General features: G+C 43.5%; 1 protein-coding gene across 1 annotated transcript in view; it reads left to right on the forward strand.

The window, feature by feature from the left end:
• LOC125260250 (formin-H) overlaps positions 1–14,242 on the forward strand; it is a 50,665-nt gene extending 36,423 nt beyond the window's left edge. The window contains exons 7-11 of the mRNA XM_048178519.1: positions 8,900–9,029; positions 9,134–9,166; positions 9,457–9,554; positions 10,575–10,658; positions 13,801–14,242. Of these exons, the coding sequence (XP_048034476.1) occupies positions 8,900–9,029; positions 9,134–9,166; positions 9,457–9,554; positions 10,575–10,658; positions 13,801–13,905 (450 nt within the window). The 3' untranslated portion in view covers positions 13,906–14,242. The remainder of the gene's footprint in view (positions 1–8,899; positions 9,030–9,133; positions 9,167–9,456; positions 9,555–10,574; positions 10,659–13,800) is intronic.
• Positions 14,243–17,385: the final 3,143 nt, after the last annotated feature.

A 17,385-nucleotide genomic window follows, 5' to 3' on the forward strand; every position in this document is an offset into this window, starting at 1 on the left:
GGTAGCGGTGGCCGAGTCGGATCCCGAGTTGACGGCTGTGCTTTCCCGGGCCGCCTTGTGTGTCGGGCTCGAGTGGAAACCTCCACCCTGTCCCGGCCCATCTCGGCTGGATGATTGGTACTTGGGGGGGGGGTCGCGCTGGTCATGTTCAGCGTCCCGCCCCAATGCCATTCTTCCCGGAAGTGCACGATGAGGTGACCAGGTCTTGGCAAACACCGTATAGTGCTCGTGCAAGGCCCGGTCCCTCGTCCGCCTTCACCTCCCTGGACGGCGGGGAAGCCAGGGGGTATGCTAGGATCCCGCCAGTCAAGCGGTCCGTTGCGATGCAGCTGTGTCCAACGGCCACTGGCTGGCGTGGTGAGCCGCGTCTCCCGTCCCGGGCCTGTAAGTTCTCAGCTGGTCTGACTGAGAAGGCTTACAGCGCCTGTGGGCAGGCTGCCTCAGCCCTGCACGCGATGGCCCTTTTGCAGGTTTACCAGGCAAAAGCGCTGTCGGAGATGCCCCAGGAAGGGCCTGACCAACAACTGCTTGGGGAGCTGCGCGCTGCCACCGACCTTGCCCTCCGGGCGACGAAGGTGACAGCACGCGCTGTTGGTCATGCGATGTCTACCCTGGTAGTCCAGCAACGCCATCTCTGGCTGACCTTGGCGGACATGCGGGAAACCGACAAGCAGCGGTTCCTGAATTCCCCCGTGTCCCCGGTCGGCCTCTTCGGCGACGCGGTGGAGAGCTTCGCCCAACAGTTCTCCGCCGCACAGAAGCAGGCTGAGGCTATCAAACACGTCATGCCACGGCGGTCCGCTGCTGCCTCCACCCACCCGCCCGTGGCTCAGCCTCAGCCCGCCCGTCGCCGAGGGCGCCCGCCTGCGTCGTCCTCCGCCCCTGCTGGTTCGGCAAAGCAGCAGCCTACACCAGCCAAGCAGCAGGGTGCCGGTCGCGGACGTGGTGCCCAGCCCGGAAGTCACGGCCCTGAGACGGGCAACCTGGAGGGGAAGGATCTTGCTCTTCTGGAGAGTTTTCCACCTTCTCTCCCACCCCCGGAGGAGGGCCGGGGGGAATTTGTGATGTCTGTCCATCTACCGCCGCTGGCTCCCCGGAGTCCAGCGGTACCCACTTTATCACAAAAAGAGCAGTTTCCTCAAACTCCAGGTCACAACAGGGTGCGCCTGCCAGTGTGCCAGGCCCCGCCTCGCCACTCGCAGCCCCCTCCCATTTCGCCAGCAGGTGGCAGTGTGATGGTGCAGCCCGCCCGCGCCCGTGCGCCGTCTCCCATACGCACTGCTGCCTCCCAGAGTTCGACCACACTCCGGGCCGCTCCCATGCCGTCCGAGTTGGGTCCCACTCTACCTTGCTGCCCCACCCCCGGTGCGTCTGTGGTGCCTTTGGTCCCGCTGGCTCAGAGTCTGGAGGCGTGGATCACGCTTCCCAGCCCGTCCCGCTGGCTCATTCGCACTATCAGACTCGGCTATGCGATTCAGTTCGCCCGGCGTCCCCCGGTCTTCAGGGGTGTCCACTTCACTCAGGTGTCGTTGGACAGTGCACCTGTTCTCCGGGCGGAGATTGCTGTCCTCCTGGCGAAGGATGCAATCGAGCCGGTCCCTCCAGCCGATATGAAGTCGGGGTTTTACAGCCCCTACTTCATTGTACCGAAAAAGGGCGGTGGGCTACGGCCAATCCTGGATCTGCGCGTCCTGAACCGGTATCTCCACAAGATGCCGTTCAAGATGCTCACGCAGAAGCGCATTTTCGAATGCGTCCGTCCCGGGATTGGTTTGCAGCAATCGACCTGAAGGACGCGTACTTTCATGTCTCGATTCTGCCTCGACACAGACCCTTCCTGCGGTTTGCGTTCGAGGGTCGGGCATATCAGTACAAAGTCCTACCCTTCGGGCTGGCCCTGTCCCCCCGCGTCTTTACGAAGGTTGCGGAGGCGGCCATTGTTCCCCTCAAGGAACAGGGCGTTCGTATCCTCAACTATCTCGACGACTGGCTGATCCTGGCCAGCTCGCGAGAGCAGTTGTGCGAACACAGGGACATGGTTTTAGCTCACCTCAGCCGGTTGGGTCTTCGGGTCAACTGGGACAAGAGCAAACTCGCCCCCGGGCAGAGGATCTCTTATCTCGGTCTCGAGCTAGACTCGGTCGCACGGACTGCGCGTCTCACCGAGGCGCGCGTCCAGTCGGTGTTGAACTGCCTGAGCTTCGCTCAAGCGCAGGACAGCGGCTCCACTGAAAGATTTTCAGAGGCTCCTGGGGCATATGGCATCTGTAGCCGCGGTCACGCCGCTCGGATTGCTCCATATGAGACCGCTTCAACACTGGCTCCGCGGCCGGGTCCCGAGATGGGCGTGGCAGCGCGGCACGCTCCGTGTCCCCGTGACACCGAGCTGCCGCCGCACCCTTGTCCGGTGGTCGGACCCTTCGTTCCTGCGGGCCGGAGTACCCCTGGAACAAGTGTCCAGGCATGCTGTGGTCTCCACAGATGCCTCTGCCACGGGATGGGGGGCCACGTACAACGGGCATGCAGTGTCGGGTCTTTGGACGGGGCCTCAGCTGCATTGGCATATCAATTGCCTGGAGTTGCTAGCAGTACGTCTTGCACCGGGCCGCTTCAAGGAGCTGCTGTCAGACAAGCACGTACTGGTCCGCTCGGACAGCACTGCGGCCGTTGCGTACATCAACCATCAAGGTGGTTTACGCTCCCGTCGCATGTCGCAACTCGCCCGCCATCTCTTGTTGTGGAGTCAGAAGCATCTGAGGTCCCTTCGGGCCACTCATGTCCCAGGTGTGCTCAACCGTGCAGCCGACGAGCTGTCACGGCAGCCTCCACTTGCGGGCGAGTGGCGGCTCCACCCCCAGGCGGTTCAGCTGATTTGGCAGCGTTTCGGCGAGGCCCAGGTAGACCTGTTTGCCTCCCCGGAAACTGCCCACTGCCAGTGGTTCTATTCCCTGACCGGCGGCACGCTCGGCACGGATGCCCTGGCACACAGCTGGCCCCCGGGTCTACGCAAATATGCGTTTCCCCCAGTGAGCCTTCTCGCAACTCCCGTGCAAGGTCAGGGAGGACGGGGAGCAGGTTCTGTTAGTGGCTCCGTACTGGCCCACTCGGACCTGGTTCTCAGACCTCATTCTCCTCGCGACAGCCCCTTCCTGGCCGATTCCTCTGAGGAAGGACCTCCTGACTCAGAGACGGGGCACCCTGTGGCACCCGCGTCCCGATCTGTGGAACCTCCACGTGTGGTCCCTGGACGGGATGCGGAGGTTCTGAGTGATCTCCCGCAAGCGGTCGTAGACACCATCACTTCCGCTAGAGCTCCTTCCACTAGGAGTCTCTACGCGCTGAAGTGGAACCTGTTCGTCGAATGGTGCGCCTCTCGCCGAGAGGACCCCCGATCATGCTCGGTCAGATCTGTGCTTTCCTTCCTGCAAGAAGGGTTGGAGCGAAGGCTGTCTCCCTCCACCCTGAAGGTGTATGTTGCCGCTATCGCTGCACATCACCACGCAGTTGAGGGTAAGTCCCTGGGGAAACACGATCTGATCGTCAGGTTCCTGAGGGGGGCAAGGAGACTGAATCCTCCTCGCCCTTCCTCCGTACCCTCTTGGGATCTGACCCTGGTTCTCACAGCTCTCCGGGGTCATCCCTTTGAGCCTTTGCGATCAGTCGACCTGAAGGTTATGTCCCTAAAAACTGTCCTTCTGGTTGCATTGGCTTCCCTGAAGAGGGTAGGGGACCTGCATGCGTTTTCGGTCGACGAAGCGTGCCTAGAATTCGGGCCCGGTGATTCTCACGTCATCCTGAGACCCCGGCCTGGATACGTGCCCAAGGTTCCTACCACTCCCTTCAGAGATCAGGTAGTGAACCTGCAAGCGCTGCCCTCGGAGGAGGCAGACCCAGCCCTAGCTTTGCTCTGTCCCGTCCGCGCTCTGCGTGTGTACGTGGACAGAACGCGAAGCTTCAGGACCACAGATCAGCTCTTTGTCTGTTACGGAGGCCAGCAGAAGGGAAAGGCTGTCTCCAAGCAGAGGATGGCCCACTGGATAGTGGATGCCATCGCCTTGGTGTATGAATCCCAGGGCGTGCCTTGCCCGCTCGGGTTGAGAGCCCACTCCACCAGAGGGGTGGCCTCTTCCTGGGCGCTGGCTCATGGCGCCTCGCTGACAGATATCTGTAGAGCTGCGGGCTGGGCGACACCTAACACGTTCGCTAGGTTTTATAGCCTACGTGTAGAGCCGGTATCTTCACGTGTACTCGCATCTACTAGTCGGTAGACGTGTTGTACCCGCTCTAAGTGTCGGCTTGCAATGCCATTCCCGCCCCCTGGCCGGATACGTGCATACTTTTACTCCAGTCGTGTTCCCCGCTTGGCGAACCCTGTCGAGTTCCTCCGCCTCCCCCTTCGGCTCGGACATTGCGGAGTGTCTCATGCCAGGCCTACATCCGTCGCTGACGCTGTCTGTTGGCTGGGGCCCATATGTCGTGACCCCTCTACGTGAGCGGTCCCATATGTCTAATTGTCCACGGGTCTAAACTCCCTACGGCGAGCCCGTGTCTTTCCCTTAGCAGAGCCAGCTCTGCTGTCACCTGTCAGATGAGTCTCCCCCTACCCAGGTGGAGCCATCCCAGGGACCCCATATGCGTACTGCCCCCGGGCCAGTCCATATGTGTGTTCTCCACGTAAACTCCTCCCCCATTGGGTAGGTAGTGGCCTCCGCAGCGTCCCTTACGGGTTCGCTTCCCCAGTGTAGTCTAGTTTACTTAGTGGGTATTCGGTAAGACAGCAGTAAACTCTCTCGGCGTAAGCCCGCCCCTTCACCGTTCCAGCTGGTGCTATGGGTAACCGAGCTTGCGCTGGGCACTGGAAGGGGTTTCGTAACTGTGGCGCTTTAGTTGGGATCCCAATTCGTCGGTCACTACTGACGTACGTCGAACGTGACCGACTGAAAGGGAACGTCTCGGTTACGTATGTAACCCTCATTCCCTGAAGGAGGGAACGGAGACGTACGTCCCGTCGCCACAGTTTCTGTACCCTCGCTGTAGTGCGGACACCAGTTGTCTCCTCAGCGAAAAACAGAGTGCGATTGCATCCGCTTCCTATTTATATACACCTGTCGGGGGCGGTGCGCATTATGCAAATATCGCACGCCAATTCCATTGGCTTGTTTTAGTTCACACGAAGCTGATAGGGCTCTCTAAGCGATATCCCAATTCGTCGGTCACTACTGACGTACGTCTCCGTTCCCTCCTTCAGGGAACGAGGGTTACATACGTAACCGAGACGTTTTCTGTCTATAAATATATCAAAACAGATGTTCCCTTGTCTATTAAAACGTGTAAATATTAAAGCGTCTTTGGTGTTTCAATGGTTTCTACAAAATAAAACTGGAAACCGAGGGTAACGCGGGTATGACGCAATTGACAGGCGATCCTCACACGTCCCGGAGCCTTGATTAAAAGTGCAATTTTCTCATGATTTAAAAATAGTTGGGATATTGCAAAATTCTTACATATTGCACCTTTAAGACCTAATATATATATATATATATATATATATATATATATATATATATATATATATAATTTGAAATCAATATTTCATACTCTACCATTTAAAAGTTTGGTCAGATTTTTAATGCTTTTGAAAGAAGTCTCTTCTGCTCACCAAGGCTGCATTTATCTGACCAAAATACAGTAAAATATTGTGAAATATTATTATAATTTAGAATAACTGTTTTCTATTTTAATATCATTTACAATGCAATTTATTTTTGTTATCAAAGCTGAATTTTCAGCATCATTCCTCCAGTCTTCAGTGTCACATGATCCTTCAGAAATCATTCTAATATGCTGTTTTGCTGCTCAAGAAACATTTCTTATTATTATCAATTTTGAAAACAGGTAATATTAATATTTTTGTGAAAAACATACATTTTTAAGAATTATTTGAAATAAAAAACACTAACAATGTGAAATTAATCAATTGAATGCGTCCTTGCTGAATAAAAGTAAATTCTCAAAACATTTTGGACTTTTTGAAACGGCAATAAATGAGTGATCCTTTCTGAACTAAGCCTAAGCTTTGAACAGTGTATTTAATGTCTCCTGGTCACCTTTTAGTTTTGAAGAATGGTTCAGGATTGAAATAGTAAACAACACAACCAAGAAACAGAGTACAGCCCCCTTTTCCACCCATCTGAAGATAAGCATTTAGCCCCCTGTGAGTTTTAAATGAGCGGCTGCTGAAATTGTTGCAGTGGCTTCATGTCTACATGCATTACCATAAAGAATGGGTCTAGAGAGCTTGATATATCGCCACTCTTGTTCTCTACAGGCCACTTCATATGGAGAGCAGTTGAAACAATCGCTCTTGAACATGCTCGCTGGTTTTTGTGGCATGCGTACTCGCTTTATATTTTCTTTCTTTAAGAAGATGCAATTGAGATTGGAGTGTTTTGTGTTTAGCACTATTTGATTAATATTCAGTGCTTAAGTTATTCACATTACCATTTGCTAAGAGTTCAACCTTTTTGAATTAGCCGCTATATTTATTCCTCACGATGACTCGACATGCGTTCCTTATCATCATCACCCTTTACTGTACAAATTCTCAATTTTTAAAAACACACACATGAGGCTGCAGTACTCCAACAGCATTTGCATTGTGTCTGTATGATTAATCAGAGAGCAGAACCTTAGAGATGTCAAGGAGATCCTTTTGAAAAAATGGTAACCGGTTTTTCACATGTGCACAATAGAGGTGCTCTTCAATACAAGGACATTATCTTCTGCCATTTTTAGTTGATGGTAATATGCACGGGGGTGTTGAATTGTCAAACCTCGCTCTTTCTCTGGCCTTGGGCAAGATATTGGTATTCAAAGATGCGTGCATGTACGTGCATAAACTCTCACAAATGCACACTCACACACATGACAAATATTTGTTTACCTGATCCTCTAAATTTAACACCCTCAGGTCAGATGGGATATTTGATTGGGGATATATGACCAATCGTGCCCAAACCTCTGCCTCACTGCCTACAGAAAGCATCCCGACAATTATGGAACCTTATAAGTGACCAATTTGGAACACAGTGGTAACTCTCTATGTCACACGAATAGGCAGACATCTGATTCCAATAGAATTTGTTGTTAATATGTTGCTAATGGCATTAATAAGCATTAAAATACAGCACACACATTTTTAATATATAAAACAATACATTTATTACATATAATAATTATATATATTATATCTATAAATTATATTAAATGCTATACTTTTATCATCTAGTTTTTATGCATTAAATGGAATACAAGTTTATTAATAGTTATTTCTCTTGCCTCTTCTGCCATCTTGAATATATTATTTATTTTTCACTGAGTTTTCACAATGCAATTTAGGGATTGCCTTCACTGCAATCAAAATAAGTGTCTATGATACCTTAAAATGCTGCCTACATAGGCAGCTCACTAGGTTTTGGACACCAAGCAAATCTATCATAAAATAATACATTTTTTATCACATATTATAATGTATGGAAGAGGATTAGGGCCAAGCAATAATAAAAAAATAAAACCATCTCAAAATTAAAGTTGTTAAATTTCGAGAAAAAACTCGTTAAATTTCGAGAAAAAAGTCAAGATAAAATGTTGAGAATAAACTCGTTAAATTACGAGAAAAAAGTCTAGATAAAATGTTGAGAATAAACTCATTAAATTATGAGAAAAAACTCGTTAAATTTAACGACTTTTTTCTCGTAATTTAATGACTTTATTCTCATAATTTAATTAGTTTATTCTCAACATTTTATCTCAACTTTTTTCTCGAAATTTAACGAAATTTTTCTCATAATTTAACGAATTTGTTATCGTAATTTAACGATTTTTTTCTCGTAATTTAATGACTTTATTCTCAACATTTTATCTCGACTTTTTTCTCGAAATTTAACGAGTTTTTTCTTGAACTTTAATCTCGAGATGGTTTTATTTTTTTATTATTGCTTGGCCCTAATCCTCTTCCGTAATAATGATATAAAACAGTATATTTTATATTTATTTTAAATTTATAAATTATATTAAACAAAATATTTTAGTAACATTTTTTTTTTCGGTATTGAATTGAATACAAGTTTATTTATAGTTATTTATATATATATATATATATATATATATATATATATATATATATATATATATTTTTTTTTTTTTTTTTTTTTTTTTTTTTTTTTTTTTAGTGAGTTTGTCACAATGCAATTTTGGAATTGCCGTCACTGCAATTTGGTTAAATCGAAATAAGTGTCTATGATGCCTTAAAATGCTTCCTACATAGGCAACTCACTAGGTTTTGGACACACAGCAAATTTATTATAAAATAATTAATTTTTATCACATATTATAAATACATAATACATTTTATATTTATTTAATATTTATAAATTACATTAATTATTTTTATCAATCCATTTTTTAGTATATTTTAAATATTTTTATTTATTTTTTTATTTTCAGTGAGTTTGTAACAATGCAATTTAGGGATTGGCTTCACTGCAATTTGGCTAAATAAAAATAAGTGTCTATGACGCTTTAAAATGCTTCCTACATAGGAAGCTCACTAGGTTTTGGACACATAGTAAATCTGTCATAAAATCATAAATGTTTTATCACATATTATAATTATATATGTGTTAATTTTATATTTATAAATTATATTAAATTAAATATTTTTATTAACTATTTTTTCAGTATTAAATGGAATACAAGTGTCAAAATAAGTGTCTTTGATTCCTTAAAATGCTCCCTACATAGGCAGCTCAATAAGTTTTGGAACAAAGCAAACGTACCATCTTTTTTCAAGTGCAGGTGCATGGAAAACACATTCATTATTTTTCCCTCCTTTTTCCAGCTTTCTCAGCTGCGCGGGAACGATCGGAAGTTCACCTTGCTACATGCCCTTGTGGAGCAGATCATGTTGCGAGAACCACGTTTGGCCACCTTTTTCCTGGAGCTTGCAGAATTCGAGACTGTTCCTGGGGGTACTCTAATCAAAATTTTATTGGAAGGGAAGATGTGATAGATGTTTTTTGGGCTGATTTGATTGAATGCCTTCTGATTGTGTGTATCTGTGGTTTTCCTGCAGCTTCAGTTAAAGGTCTAACAGCAGAGGTGGATGGTACGTGGTCTTATCTGATGTATTTTGTTTTGTAGGTGCTTTTGATGCTTGATTGAGCACTTTTGCTTTCAGAATATCAACAAATCCTTTCGCTGTTATTTTCAAGCGTGGTCAAGCATTTCATACAATTTATAACTTTTTAATCAGCTGAGCGTTTGATTCAAACCTGTTGCTGCTTGGCTTGCTTGCGCATTAATGCATAAAAGCATTGCAATTTTATTCATAGAGTTTAGTTGGTCCATTATAAATGTCCTCTAACAGAGATTTCCCCCCCTTTTGTCACCATTTAGTAGTGAAAAACGAGTTTCAGAAGGTCATCCAGTACAGGAAAGCACAAAAACGGAAAAATGCAGCCAATCAGCACCCCAAATTCGTCAAAGACTTAAAGGTGAAATTACAGATATATCCAGTTATCTTGCATTATATGTATTATTGCACACATTATGGAAGCTTGTTTTCGCCACTGAATACAAAAAAAAAACAAAAAAAAAGTATAATTGTGACTTTTTATCTTGTAATTCTGACATTTTTTCTCAGAATTGTTTATGTCTCACAATTCTAACTTTATAACATGCAAAAAGTCAGTCTTTTTTTCCTCAGAATTGGACTTTATAACCTTTTTATTTTTTATTTAGTTGCAGAATTAAGATTCCATATCACATAATCTAATTACTGAAAGAAAACAGATATTAATGTCATGTTTTCTGATTAATATGATTTATTCAAGTGTTTTCTTCTGTGGAACACGAACGCAAAATGCTGAATTATGTACTAGTCTGTATTTTTCATGCAGTAACCATAAATGGGGATTTAAGTTTTTCCTTTCTACAAAAGAATGCAAAAAATCTATATTATTTGTGTGATATATTCAAAGTCTTTGCAATTTAAGTCATCAGAATCAATCAGATTTTTTGAACTGAATCAAAAGAATTCTGATTCACACAAATTGGACAAAGCTACTTCTCAGTGATTAATGACTCAAATTTCAGTCTTTTCCTCTCAGTAAGCTATCATATGATTTCAGAAGACTATATAATACATTATAATGCTTGTATACTCCTTTTTAGTCCGTTTGGAGCTTGATAGCCCCTGTCCTTATGAATTTTCATTATATTGAAAAGACCGGTCAGGATATTCTTTAAGAAAATCCAATGTACTGTGTTATTCTTGCACAACTCCATAGAGAAAGGAAGTTAATCTAGATCGTATAATGCACAAACCCTTGTGCTCTTGTGCTTTGATACACCTTTTGACTGTATAAAAGCTTTTTCTGATGTGATCTGGTTGGAGAGAAATATCAGTGATCAAAAGCCTCTGAGGCTGAGAATGCCAGTGCTACCTCTCCAAAAACGGAAAGAAGGAAAATGCACGCCCGTAACACCTGCTCTTCCTTTATCTCCGGCTCTAGATGGCCATCGAGAAGCATGAGGCCGATTTCAGACAGCTGATGAAGAGGTGTGAGGAGATGAGGAAGCTCTACACTGACATATTGGTAATCCCTGAGTTATTATTTCAATATCTTCTGTTGTGAAGCCTTGAGAGACGGATGGGCCGGAATCACCGGCTATCTGGAGATTGGCTTTTTCTGCTTATCTGTGCCAGGTGGACTTTGGGAAGGGGGAATATATTTCAGCCCACCCATTCACCAAGGTTACAGTGTTTTTTCCCTCACTGCGAGGGACATGATGCTGGATTGAGACTGATTTATGATGACAGTTCTCATGATATTCATGGGATGTTTATAGCACTAAATATGTTATGAGCACAGAAGATTGTCTTCGGGGAACCAGAGGGGTATTTGTTACAAAAATCTGCAATGCAACTAGAAATGCAGCATTTTAAACAAATATGTTATTTACTTTTTCTTTTGCTTTTGTTTTACTATTTTTGGAGCAATATTAGAATGATTTCTGAAGGATCATGTGACACTGAAGACTGGAGTAATGATGCTGAAAATTCAGCTTTGATCACAGGAATAAATTACATTAAAAAAAAATATTCAAACAGAAAACAATATTTATAATAATATTACACAGTATTAGTGTTTTTACTGTATTATTGATCAAATAAATACAGCGTTGGTGAGCATAAAATACTTTTTTATCTTCCTGACCCCAAACTTTTGAACAGTAGCGTATGTCTTATGTTTCTACGCATTTCTGACAGAAAACAAAACAGTGTAACTGCTTTTTGCACTAAAAGTCCAGTTGGGCCCAAAAAACACTTCTTTCTTAATAATTAAGGGAAAGAACAAATTCTTAAGGAGAGTCCTTTTCCTCTGTTTGTAACATGTATTGTATTTCCCAACTGTCCCAATTTTCTTCAAGACCATCCATAAAGACTGAGTGTTTCATTGTGAACATTCAGCCCATTGTGAGTTTGACAGGATGAGGAGCGAGTCTCCTGCCAGGGATGAGAATTGCTTTAGTTTTACAATTACAGCCCAAACTTTCAGCCTTGGGCAAAAATACAGCAAACAGCAACTTGGGGCTGTGGAGACAGGAATAATGGGGAGAGTAGAGTCAGGATGAAGAGAGAAACTGAGAGTGTTGGGAAAAAACTATGTTTTGCTATTAAATCGTTTATTTCTCTTAGTTTATCAGCATTAAGGTTATAAATCTGGCCTTCCTGGTGTCTCTGCAGGTGTGAAGGAGATTGAACAGTCGTTCACAGCATTAGTTGGTGTAAAAATGTCAATTCTGCTATCATTTACTCACCCTCATGCCATTCAAAACTAGTTTGATGTTGTTTGTTAGGTGGATGAATAAGTTTAAAACTGAAAAATATTTTCCATTTTAAAGGGGAATTATTCTTCCCTTTTTCAAAGTCTTAGGGCCCTATCATACACCCGGCACAACGCGACGCAAGTGTTTTTTGCTAGTTTCTGCCTGACGCAGTTATCATTTTCACGTCCTGCACCTACGTTGTTTAAAGGTGCCATCGAACGTTTTTTTACAAGATGTAATATAAGTCTAAGGTGTCCCCTGAATGTGTCTGTGAAGTTGCAGCTCAAAATACCCCATAGATTGTTTTTAATTAATTTTTTAACTGCCTATTTTGAGGTATAATTAGAAATGCGCCGATTCAGGCTGCGTCCTCTTTAAATTGCGCGCTCTCCGCCCCCTCCCAAGCATTTTTCGCTATTGTTCTTGCTTGCTTACCTAGTCTGATGATTCAGCTGTGAACAGATCCAGACGTTAATACTGGCTGCCCTTGTCTAATACCTTGAACATGAGCTGGCATATGCAAATATTGGGGGCGTACATATTAATGATCCCGACTGTTACGTAACAGTCGGTGTTATGTTGAGATTCGCCTGTTCTTCGGAGGTCTTTTAAACAAATGAGATTTATATAAGGAGGAGGAAACAATGGAGTTTGAGACTCACTGTATGTCATTTTTAATATGTATTATTAATATGCGCCTATAGGCGGGTGCACAATGCGTGTACGCTTTGCTTGTTACACACACAGCAGCACACAAACATGCCAAATATTAAAAATGTATTTAATCTGACTCGTCTGGTTGAGAGTGTCTATAATCCGCCATGGTGCAAGCGCACCTGGCTTTTAAAGGGAATGGGAGATGACATTCTGTTCAGTTCCTTTCTCTATGAAAACCCTCCTTCCGAATGTGCTCTGATTGGTTGGCTGGAGCAGTGTGATGTGATTGGTTAAGCGCTTCAAGCATGTTTTGGAAATGTTACGCCCTTATCATAACCGTGAGTTTCAACACACTACTAAGTAACTCAACCCCTTTATTTTGCGTATGCCTTCAGCGTGAATTATTTAAATGAGGAATGTCGTAGCGTGTTCGTTTCCGGAAGAAAACTCAAGACTACAATGGAGGGGTTTCAGGGAGTTCAGAAACGGTGACACTGATATAGAGAATACAGAATATAGAGTCCCTTTGGAGTGACTTTGTGTTTTGTAACTTTGCAGACCTTTTTCATGCTCAAACAGCAACATTGCACACACTAAAGAGAGTTGAAAATGTAAAAAAGTCCCCTTTAAGCCCGGAACACACCAAGCTGATGCTGACGAACTAGTGGCGATGAAAGCAGACTGCAGGGTTTGCTCACGTCGGCAGCGTCTGGGTCCAAAGTTGCCCTGACACACCAAACCGACGCTCGACACCCGAAGGCCAAGTAGCACATCCGTTCTGCGCCTGCGTAAGAAGAAATGCCTTTCCGTACCAGCAGATGGCAGTAGCTGAACAGCCAATCAGAATGATCAGATGGCCTGACGAGCTCCGACAACGATTCTACATGTCGAATCGGCCAAAAAAAAGCCGACGAGCACCAACTTCAGCCGACGGTGTGGAACATACTGAGAAAACTTAGTCGGCCGACGAACAAAAACTGCCCAACGGCCGACCATCGGCTTGGTGTGTTCCAGGCATTAAATAGTATGACTTATGGATTTTAGTGAAAAAATTAAAGAGAACAAGGTATTTGGATGTTTTGATTTGATCAGAGGTACTATATAAGAACGTTTATATTTTATATTTTGACTTTGAATTAGATGGTATCAGTCACAATATGAGGCAGTTTTTATTGTTTAAAGCGTTATATAAATAAACTTGACTTGACAATATCACTGTAGGCCTACATTTGTTTTCTTTTTCTTCCACAGGTAAAATTCGGAGAGCCTTTGGATCAAGACTCCCAGGAACTATTCGGATGGATTTGCCAATTTATCAGCGACTTCAAGAAAGTATACTCTGAATACTCTCAATGAACCTGAATTTAGCCACATCTAATACAGTAGGTGTTTGTATGTGTGAATTTGCACCTGCTTTCTCAAGCATTTCAATCCGAAGGCGATATGAACGTCTGTAGAAACTAGGGATGCCACAATTCTCAATATAATATTGAACCGTTCGGTACGACATCCACGGTTCAATACGCGGTTGTGAATTGCGTTTTTTTCGGTTTTACGTTTAAATAATTTATGTGCGTTTTATTTCTCTCCGAATTTACTGTTTGTGTGTGCCTGTAAGTTTACGAGTACTCCTCCCCGCGAGTAAATATTCAATCACTATGCTCTAAAGTTAGGGGGCGCTGAACCTTCATTCCACACTTTAACATGGCGAGCGGCGGTGAAGTGAGGCTACAGTACGAGGAAGCATAGACATCATATATAGCTAGACGCCCTATCGAATGCTACTGCCTATTGGCACGGACGAGCCGTGGAGCCGCCATCTTGGATCGGTCGCCAGCTCCACTCAGTGTAACTTGTTTGACAGGTGCAATGAGCTGTCAGCGCATTTAATTAATCATATCTCACAGAATACCTAACTGATTTTGACTCGGGTTTTTTTGCTGCAAAGGTAATTCATGTAGCTATGATACAGGACACATTGTTGAATGTATTTTAATATTCATAGTAGACTTAACAGTTATATAATAGTCTGATATAATAAGATATAAAGTGACCAGACGTCCAAAATCAAAATGTGTGATGTAGGATATAAGGTAATTTATAAATCACACATTATAGATATAATAAAGAAGCAGAAACAGATAGTTGCAGTAAAATACGATATTTTAGTAATACTAGCAGAAGTAACTCGATTTGCGCTTTGCCGTCATGTGTGTATGCTTCCTGATATCACGTGCACAAACACAAATAACTATTTTGTCCGGTCGAACAATGTATGTATTAAATTCAGATTGGATTGTGTTGATAATAGGCACTTAACGTTACCTAACGCTAAAAGTAAGTTTCGTGCATTGAGCGCATTCTTGTGCTTTCGAACTTCCTTCTGATCTGAATAGTAATTATGTGGAAAACACTTGCGAGGTCCGACGGTTAAGCAGAGCGGTTAAGATAAAGGGGCTTGAATAATTAATAATCAATATAACCTGACGAAAATATATTTATTAAATGTTATCCACATTATATTTAATCTGCAACAGCATTGTGAACATTTATAACGATGCGTTTGGTCATTAACTTTTAAATGCATCATTATGCAAAGATGAGGAGAGTTATTGCATGAAAGACCCATGACTGGCAGATCAACGTACGTGCGACTACATCTCTCCGAAACGGTAGGAAAATAAATTTAATTCAATGTGGAGGATTTTAACTGTGACAAGATGATTGACAGGGTAGTTTAAACAGTTACAGGTTGCGTAAATAAGCGACATAACGTCCGTTAAAGACGCAGTTATGACGGTAGTATGTCCCAAAGCTTGTCTACTCTTCTGCTACACACTCAAAAGTATGTACTTTTTCTTTACAAAAACAGTAAATGCTTTTAGGACGTCGTATAAGTAGGCGAATTGGGACGCAGCTTAGGAGTACGACCGGTCTAAGATGGCGGCCGCAAATCTCGGCGCCCAGTGGCCAATAGGGCGTCTACCTATATGATGTCTATGCGAGGAAGCGCCGGCGTCTTTCAAATCCGTGGTGTGGAGACATTTCGGTTTTGACGTGTCACTCGTATTGTTTTGAATGGGAGAAAGTGAAACGCGCAATATGGTGGAATAAGTCTCGCCTTCTAAATAAGAGCCAATCGCTGACTGATAAAGTCATCGCGTCACTGCAGCGGCCGTTAGAAGCACCGGTTTCTATAGAAACAATCAGACGCGCGTCTCCGAAATGAGGCACAAGAGACGCGCATTTAGGTCTGTGCATGCGCATTAGCTTGATCCAGCCTGAATACAGATTTTTTTTAGATGATTCCAGCGTTTGGAAAAAAAAATGAGGCAGTTGTCAGATTTCATTGGTGATTTCAAATATTAAATTTAATCGAAAGCTTGGTAAACAGCTTTGGAGAATTTGTTTGTACAGTTTGTACATGGGCTACCAACAGCTGTGAGATGTCAGTGTTAATTTTAAAATAAAAAAATTATTTTATATTATACAATACACTAGAAACTAGTGGACTTTTCTTTGCTTTTAAGTAAAATAAAGGAGTATTGCAATAAATCGTTTTTATTTTTTCTTCTTAACCTCTTACTGTTTCTATTGCCTAAGCATAGAATAACAAAAAAAAAACACTTATGTGTCAAGCCATCAGAACCGAACCGAACCGAAAACCGTGGTTAAAAAACCGAGGTATGTATTGAACCGTGGGCTAACTGTATTGTTGCATCCCTAGTAGAAACAGACTTACCTGCAGACTGCGACCAATGTTTTCTGGATCTTTCCCAGTGCTGGTGTTTGGTTTGATTAAAAGTCTTGGCGAGCCGGATCATGCGGTTCTTTGAGCCAGTGCTATAGCAAACAGCTTGGATTGATTTTCCCAGCAGGAGCAAACGTTTACTGGAGGCACGTATCATTTTTGTTCTTTTAGAGTGTATGTATAATGGATGTTAGTGATAAATTCACAGATGGCTGGTGTGAAAGAGGCATTCTGATTCCGACAGCCAGTTGAACAGCTTCCACGCGTGTCTGCTGAATCTCAGACTCATTCTGTGGCCTTGAGCGTGTGTGTTTTCTCGATGATACAGAATCGAGTCCTCTGTGGCGGTTCAGCACAGGACATCTGCATTTCACACTATTCAGAACAGACCCCTCTTCGTTTTTCTTTTCTGAGGATTTCATTCATAAAATGAAGAGGACGAATAAAAGAAGAAACACATCTTTTTGAAGTCTGATTTCCTTTGCATTACACTAGGATTTACATGCTCACGACTTGTAATCCTTTTGTAATGAACATCCATTGCAGTTTTTCTGCCATTGCAGGGATTGTTCAGCCAGAAATTAAAAGGCTGTCATCATTTATTCCCCCTCATGCTGTTCCAAACCCATATGACTTTCTTTCTTTCTTTGGAGCACAAAAGAAGATGCTTGGCAGAATGTTTAAGCGGCTCTTTTCCATATAATGACGAATGATGCTGTAGAGCTCCAAAAGATACAAAAGAGCGCTATATATATTAAAACTCTTCTATTTTATTTTATGTTTTATTTTTTAATTTTATTTAAGTCTTTTGGGGACTGATTTTAGTTAATACGTTACCCATTCTTTTAAACCACATAAACCTGCACAATAGCTGTGTAAATATGACCTTGTGACCTATTTGTTGCGGGCTACAGAAACACAGATTCATCGTACAGTGTAACAAGCAAATAAAGCGAGTATTGCGCCCTGCAGTAGGGTATATAATGTATTCTCTGTGCCATTTCATGACCTGCAGGAGTTTGTCAGCTCAAATTCTCTGCTTAGTCAGACATAAAATGCTTTGCTTCTACAGTGTGGTAAAAATA

This window comes from Megalobrama amblycephala, linkage group LG24 (assembly GCF_018812025.1).
Source record: "Megalobrama amblycephala isolate DHTTF-2021 linkage group LG24, ASM1881202v1, whole genome shotgun sequence".
In the NCBI taxonomy this organism is placed as follows: Eukaryota; Metazoa; Chordata; class Actinopteri; order Cypriniformes; family Xenocyprididae; genus Megalobrama; species Megalobrama amblycephala.